The sequence below is a fragment of the Pangasianodon hypophthalmus genome, chromosome 21 (assembly GCF_027358585.1).
Source record: "Pangasianodon hypophthalmus isolate fPanHyp1 chromosome 21, fPanHyp1.pri, whole genome shotgun sequence".
Taxonomy (NCBI): domain Eukaryota; kingdom Metazoa; phylum Chordata; class Actinopteri; order Siluriformes; family Pangasiidae; genus Pangasianodon; species Pangasianodon hypophthalmus.
The window spans coordinates 1,388,457-1,396,488 of record NC_069730.1 but is presented as its reverse complement, the minus strand read 5'-3'; the positions used below and the strand labels follow the sequence as shown (position 1 = coordinate 1,396,488).

General features: G+C 38.4%; 1 protein-coding gene across 1 annotated transcript; it reads right to left on the bottom strand.

Annotated features, from left to right (window-relative positions):
• On the bottom strand, positions 1-6,755 carry cahz (carbonic anhydrase). Its single transcript, XM_026940999.3, has 7 exons — positions 5,947-6,755; positions 5,167-5,364; positions 3,639-3,757; positions 3,062-3,154; positions 2,900-2,962; positions 2,622-2,777; positions 1-1,194 (listed from the first exon to the last, which is right to left on the bottom strand). The coding sequence occupies exons 1-7, from the start codon at positions 5,978-5,980 to the stop codon at positions 1,075-1,077; spliced, it is 783 nt and encodes a 260-aa protein (XP_026796800.3). The 5' UTR covers positions 5,981-6,755; the 3' UTR covers positions 1-1,074.
• Positions 6,756-8,032: the final 1,277 nt, after the last annotated feature.

Below are 8,032 nucleotides of genomic sequence, written 5' to 3'. Positions count from 1 at the left end.
TAATGTTTAAATATATTAATTTATTATTCGTAAGAGTATTCAACCCTTTTGTAAAACAGACAAATAGACATTCTTTTATTTTAGCAATAAGCAATAATTTTTATCTTAGCAAAACTTGTTAAGTCTTTTATAGTTTCTCTAGATCTCTACAGCTGCTTCTTTAAGTGAATTTCATGAAGCCATATACTTTAGAAGTGCTTCACTAGGGGATTTCTTCTTTGCTGCGCTCTGCACCCTGAACATTTCACATATCTCAACCTAAACCACATAAATACTAAACATCCAGTAGATAATCTAACATCAGGAGTAAGGTGAAGCTTAAACTAATGGGGATAGTGAGTATTACTATCTCTTTCCTAGCATGTGGAAGGTCTACACAGCTTAACATTTTACAATTAAAAAGTAAAATGTTAATAATGAATACAATAAGGTCATTAGTTTTACATGTAACCGCTTGAAACAGATTGGGAGTCGATTCATTTGAATAGATTAACCAGCTGACTCATAGCATTTTCTCTTCTGTTGTTTTTTGGGGTTTTTTTTTTCTTAAAATTTAGATGAACCAAATGATGAGTGGTTAATTTCAGTTCAGTTGCCGAATTTTTCAACGAGCTTTTCAAAGTTGGCTAATTTGATCTGAGATTTAAACTCATTGATTCACACATCTTTATACTTTGTACAATTTCAGAATTCAAATGAACCAACTGATTCATCTTGACCAACTAAAACAAAATTGTTCAAATAATTCATAGCATTTTATATTCTTTCGTATTATACAAAATTCAAATATGGCAACTGGTTCAGCTGAACCAAATCATCTGTGCTTGCACAAATGAGTCAATTTAAACAAATGAACCAACTGATTCATAGCTTTTTAGATTTTGTGTAATCTGCAGAATCAATATGCATCATCTGAACCAACCCAAAAGAGTTTGTTTAACATGAGTCAGTTATTCAAATGAATCAAAATGAAGAATTGAGTTGCAGAGTTCGACAGGGACATTCTGAGGAAAAGAAGCATTATGATTGGCTGAGATGCATTCAGTGTACGGGGTCAGAGGTGCGTTCTGCGGTTTACTTAAAGCTGCTGCGAACTTTGCGTCCTTTTAAAGGCTGAGGGGGTCTGTAGTTATCGCACATACAGCAAGGTTGCTCTCCCTCCGAGCTGAACAAAAGACTGCGGAATTTTGCCATCTAAAAAAGAAAGAGAAAGTGGGAAAAAGTGTTAATGGGTTTGAACTTGAATGCTTTTTAGAAAACCCTGCAAGTCTACAAATACTACATGTACAAACATGCACATCCATTTAACAGTGAAAGACAGGTTGTAGTATTAATATCAAGCAGGACTTCTTTCCCCGTTAGCTATTCTCAGCTTTGACCTTTGAAACACACACACTTACAGCATGTGAACCTTTATTTCACCCTGTGTTTCTGGGAGACCAATTAACTTATAGGAAACTTGCAGAGCTGTGCCCACTTCCTGTTTGCACCAAATGCACCCCTACTCACTTCCTCTGTGTGCCACAGAGCTCAGCAGTCACCTTGACCTCACACTGTACACTATATGTAAACATACAAAATGAACTTAATCAGAAATTAAAAGTTATTTCGGTGACACCCGTAGGACTGGGGAGAATACGCCTTAACCACAGACAGAATGACACAATGTTGTACGTAAAACCTGTGCCACCCGTTGCTTAGTGACGACTTGAGAGACAAACAGATATGAGTTGTGAGAGATGGTATCGACATGAAAAGGTTCAGCTATCGCGCTCAGTCCTTTTAAAAATTGATCTGTTCTGTATGTGACGCTTACACTTAGTTCAAGGAGTGTTTAGATAATCTAATCTCGCTAAACACCAGTCACGGACCCTCCCTGTTTTTTGGGGTTTTTTTCAAGCACTGACATGGCCACTCATGCTAGGTGTGTAAATATTAATGTGAGATGTGTAAGTATGAACTTGCATATTATTAATATTATTTGCCAAATAATAAGATAATAAGTCAGAAATCTTATAATTTAGAGGCTAGTCTATTTAAAATGGATTTTGTATTGCCTCACAGAGGAGTCATTGTTTTGTTCGACACTGACTGAAACATATTTAAACATCATCTCCATCTCCATGATTGTCATCACTAAAAAAAAGAAGAAACAGAAATAGAAACCTAGCAATATACAACTAAGACTGTGCTAAATTAATTGAAATATTTGAGATTAAGCTTAAACAATGTAATCTCCACTAATCTTTCAAAAACACTCGTAGCAGCCATTTTGGGCAAGCTAGTTTAAAAATGCAGAACTAATACTAGCTAGCATCAGTTCAAGCTAAATGGCAAAATTAGCTTAAATGTACCGAAGCTAAATCTCTTTTGCTAATTAGAAATTATAATTGTTTAATGTAATACAGCCAAGCACACAATTTCTCTTTAAAAAACAACAAACTAGCTAGACATTGTGTTAGTTATGCTACTCAATGACATACAATCAAATTTTAACTGTTGTTGATGCTGTGGTAATCTTGTCTCTATCTTTATCATTGTCTTTTTTTTTTTTTGCAGGGATAGCTGTTTCTGCAAATGCTAGCAGTTTTGGCCGAATTATGGCTGAATAAATTGCATACCTGAGCAGAGCTCACGCTAATCGGCTCTCTCAGGACGATCCAGGTGACGCTCTCATACAGAGGTGGTGTGGTGAGAGAACCTTCATAAGTCCAGAAATTCAGAGAGGCAGGCAACAGGTTCTTGGGGTCAAAGTTCAAAAATGTGGTTTGCTGACCCTGAGGGAAAACAAGAGAGGAAGACAGAAACGGAGTGAGAAACCTAGAGGAAAAAAAGTTACTGGATGTAGTATTTATGAACTAAGAAACAGCAAAGAATTAAGGAATCAATGGAGAGTCACCTTTGCTTTGATGGCATCAAAGGTATCCAGAACTTTCTGCAGTCGGGGATTGGCAGAACCAAGCTGAGATGAAGAAAGAGGAAAAAATTATACGTGACAGGGCAGACTCTCTAAATCTCAGGAGAATCATCTGAGATGTGGTGCTTTGTTTAAAACTCTGACCTTCAGAAAGACTCCAACAACTGCCAAGCCATCAGGTTTGCTCACGGCCTCATTAAAGTTCTCATACTTGGTGTTCCAGTGCACCAGATGCAGCTGAGGGCAAAAAAAACAAAGCGAGATGAAAGGAGACAAAAGATGGTGAGATAATATTGAGGTTCATGGTGAAACCCTTTGTGGTGGCACTACTCAGAGTGGAAGAAGTTGTGACAGACAGAATGCTATAGCTGCCATTTCTGAAGAAAAGTTCCCACGTTTACCGTTACCACAGAAAGAGTATCTACAGCAGAGGGTGGGAGTGGACAGTGCATTGACAGGACACGGTGGGAGTGGTCAGTGCATTGACAGGAGAAGGTGGGAGTGGTCAGATTATTCAAAGGAGAGGGTGGGAGTGGTCAGATTATCCAAAGGAAAGAGTGGGCATGGTCAGAGTGTCCAAAGGAAGGAGTGGACGTGATCAGAATTTCCTCAGGCGAGATGGGAGTGGTCAGAATAACTAGAGGAGAAGATGGGAGTGGTCAGAATATCGACAGGACAGAGTGGGCGTGGTCAGAGTGTGTTGCATTGGACATTATGTTACCTCGCAGGGGTACCTGACGCCATCGACTGTGTGCTCAGACCCTTTGTCATCACTCGCGCCCCAGTGGCAGTGGAACTGCTTCAGTCTGTAGGTGCCAGTGACGGGCCCACCGATCAGAACTACACACACACACACACACACACACTCAGCTGATCAGCTTTGATTTAAAAGGGACATTGTGCACGTTTGATATAATTTGAGCAGCTTATATGACCTACAGAAAAAAAAAAATTTAAGAATTTTTGTGTTAGTTTGCTCCCTACTTGCTTTATTATTTGTTTTATGCTACATTATCACTTGGGTTAAAAGTCACTTTAAGCTAAACAAAGTGCAGAACAGCAAACACTATGGTGGAATGCCTTTGCTTTCCCCAAGAGATTGAACACATTATCTCTCTTTTCCCATGTAATGACACACTTCCTTCAGAGCAGTGACCCGAGACACAATATCCAGCGACTGTAATTAAGCGTTACGCTGTGACCCTGAGCTAAACATTCACTTGCACCATAATTATCATAAATTGCTAAGACATTATTGGTATCATTTCACATCTTATCGTCGGTTCAGTGTGTAAAAGCTCTACATGTTCTCTTTTAAAATGAAATTCTTGATACGCTCCATGGGCAGTCATGAGCAGTGTGGCGTGAACAGCAGCGCAGTCTGACTCTATGCTCCATCCCATAATATCCTGCATTAGGACTGAAGTAAACACAGAGGACTAATGCTGAGAGCCTGCTGATGACTCGAGTCGAGTCTACTGCCACTCGCAAAGCAACAGCTGAAGATTACAGGAAGCAGACTCAGTTAACCACATCTGTTATCTCTTAACCGCATACAAAAGTTATTGAGTTACCAGGGATTAAAAAAAACTGTGCATTGTGTCAAACATGCAAACACTGAATGTGCGGCTCTAGCTACTTGTTATTTTATGTTAATAGTTGCTCCTGCCTCTGTAATAAGGAATAAAACACTATGTGTGGTTCTGTCATAGGAAAATAATCAAAGATGAGGTAGCGTGATGAAGCGGAGTTACTGTTAACACTCTGAAGTTGATTAATTTCCTATAACTGCACGTCCTGAAGGGTTTAATTCCTATTGTTGATATGGTGGAAAGGAGAAGTTTATTGAATATTTATGGAAGGAGTCTCCAGTGTCAGCGCTTTCTACAGTCAGAGGTAAAGCTGTAAGTTTACATTTTCCGACATCTTCAGGACAGAGGAGTTTAACAAGCGTTTGTGGGGTTTTTAAGACAAAAACTTGTTAAAGAGACATTAATGAGAAAAAAATGCACAATAATAAACTGGAGACTATAAGCCTCCATTATTTCAGAAACTGATCCATCAACTGAAATTGATCAAACTACATTTGTGTCGGGGGGAAGAGTGTCTAAATTTTGGTAGAGCAGAAATTAATTTTTGCCTTTTGTTTGAGAGTTTCACAATGTTTCCTCCTGCACAGCTATGGACTGAAAATGAACCTGATGAGAATTTGTTGCATTACAACGTAACCAAGCGACGGATGCACTAACTTGCGTTGTCCTTCTCGTCCAGGAAGTTCACTTGGAATGAATGGCCATTGTTCAGGATGTCTTTGGATGTAGACGCGTCGTACTGAAGCTTGAGTGGCTTGAGAGACGAGTCGAACTGGGCCTGGCTCGGGACGATGTTAATGGGAGACTGCCGGGGTCCGTTAGCGATGGGGAAGTGATCAGCCCATTTGGCAGGACCTGTACAAGGTAAATTATATATTTATTTATTGAAATATTTATATATTTAGAAATAAAGGTGCATGCAATAAAACAGCTTGCAATGCACATGCATTTTCATATGCAATCAAGAAATATTATAGTCTTCTTCACTGGTATGCAGGACAATGTGCATTTCTTTAGACTACACTTCTTTATATGAGCATTCCCTGCACCTTACAAATCTGCTAACAGGCTAACCATGAAATGAGTGATTTAAAGAAGACGAGACGTGAAATCATTATTTATATTATTGAAATGTATAATTGGTTTGGTTTAGTAAATGTCAGAAACAAATATTTTTGAGTTAATGCAAAAATTATCTAAATTAAAATATATGTGCATTTTCTCAGATAGATAGATAGATAGATAGATATTTTTAAAATGTGAATTGTTAAATCATCATATATAAGACATTTCCCTTTGCAAAAAAAAAAAAAAAAACCTTCAGTCAGATCTGCATGCGGTTGCGTCTCACCAATAGGCTACATTAAAAAACTTTTTTTAAAAAATCCCCAGAACAATCGGTTCTCATCCTGATGCATTAAATATGTCTGGTCTTACCATCATTAGTGCCGTAACCCCAGTGGTGAGACATGCTTCCTTTGGGTTCTTTCTTGTCCAAGTTGGAAAGTTTTCCTCTCTGGAGGTTCCTCACAGCCTGGATGCTGAGAGTCAGTCAGTGTGAGGAGCTGCTCAGCCTCCAGCTTTTATACACACACTTTGAAACCTGTCTCACATGAATCTCCACATCAGAGGGTTTGGCACACAGAGAGGGAGGTTGGGTCAAACCGGCAGGATCAGTGAATGCACTGGAGTGACGCTCACTCCGAATCAATTCATAGAGTCGGTTCTTTCGAACAAACGAATCGGACTGGGAATACTGTAGGCTACAGGTTCAGGTACAGGTTCGAACCCCACGTTAAGACACATTCATGCAATAACTAATGTCAGCTAAAAGTCCAAGATTGAAGCACATTAATACACTGGAACAATACTTGTAAAATACCCCTTGTACTTGAGAATCGATTCACCCAAGAATGAACCGACTCTTTTCGCGAGTCACCAGTAGTCCAGTGTCTGTCAGTGATGCTCCGCGCAAACAGCTGTGGAAACATCACATCCTCACTAGGGCTCTGCTGTTGTGTTGTTGTTGTTGTTGTTGTTGTTGTGTTTTGTAGATTTTTCCTGCTTTATCTTTCTGCTGTCCTGAGAGCTGTGTGCAGTCCATCCTGCTCACTCCTTCCAGCTGCTTCATCCGGACAGAGTCAGGGAGAAGACTTTCCAAAATCAATCCACTCTGTCCTAAAAACACACAGAGTACCGCTTTATTACAGCCGACTTCTGGCTTTATTCACCTTTAAATCCGGATCTTCTGAAGAAGAAACCCATCAGAGGCGCCTCGCCTGCAGTGTGACTCACAACACCGAGTCAACAGCGAGTCAAATACGAGTCGACTCTTTTTTTATTGAACGACTCTTTTTAAGCAGAGACTCATACTGTATATGATTTATTTTGGTTACATGTGGGTTAGATCAGCTGATTGGCTGAATATCATGAGTAACCCAGTAGGAACTAATCATGTTGCCTCTAACAATCATTTTTCTTTAATGAGTTGATTTAAAAAAATGAATTATTATTATTTATTAATTAAGGTTACTAGTTTTGGGGGGGGGGGTATTATGAGATTATTCTTTATAGTTTTATAAATTGTTATTAATCAGTGTTGCCCTGATATCTGTACTGTTGGTTATAAAATGTTTTTCCAGACACACCAGACTAATCTGTGTTGTTTTTTGTTTTTTTGTTTTTTTTAATATATAGAATAAGAACATCATGCTTTAGTGTAAATGAAAGATGTAGATGAATCATTTTCCTTGTAACATTTTCACATTTTGAGCATTTTTTAAATTATATCTGATTTATAACATCCACAGTCTAATGATTCTAAGAGTTTGTTTTATTATTTTAAAAAAGTTTGAGGATGAAAAAGTGAAGGAAGGACTGAAAGAGTTGAAACTTGCTCCTGTGTGAACACCATACACCAGAACAATGAATCGAAACAGTCATGAATCGTGTTTGTTTCAAAAGAATCGATTCAGTAAAGCGACTCGCCAGCGCGTGACTGAATTCCTGTGGCGCGCGCATTTAAAGGGACCCTGTGGGGAAAAAAACCCACAATCATACAATATAATTGTTATAAATATAGGTTATATGTTTTTATTACTAGTATGATGTTGTTAGATTGTAATAGTTACATGCAGTGGTGCGCTTTGTTCAGAATAAAGACATGCTGAAGGGAAATTGCATAAAAGTGTGTTAAGCTCCTGTAATTTCCTGAAACTGTCTGTGATTCTGCGCAGTTTGTGACCACAGATCCCCTTTTGCTCATCCTCTGCCTGCTGTTCCACAAAAACACAATCATTATGGACGCCATGCCTTTGCTTCTTAATTTTTTAAAAATGTATTTTTTTTTATTATTATTTTATTGCATTGCGTTTGACGTCACCGATTTCACTTAAACCATGCTGTGGCCTGGTGCAATACACAACAATACAGGGATAAAAATGAAATTCTAAAAATAAAATATAAACTACTTCTACTGTAATTATTTCTGCTGAAATATTGTTGGCATGAAAAGCACGTGGCA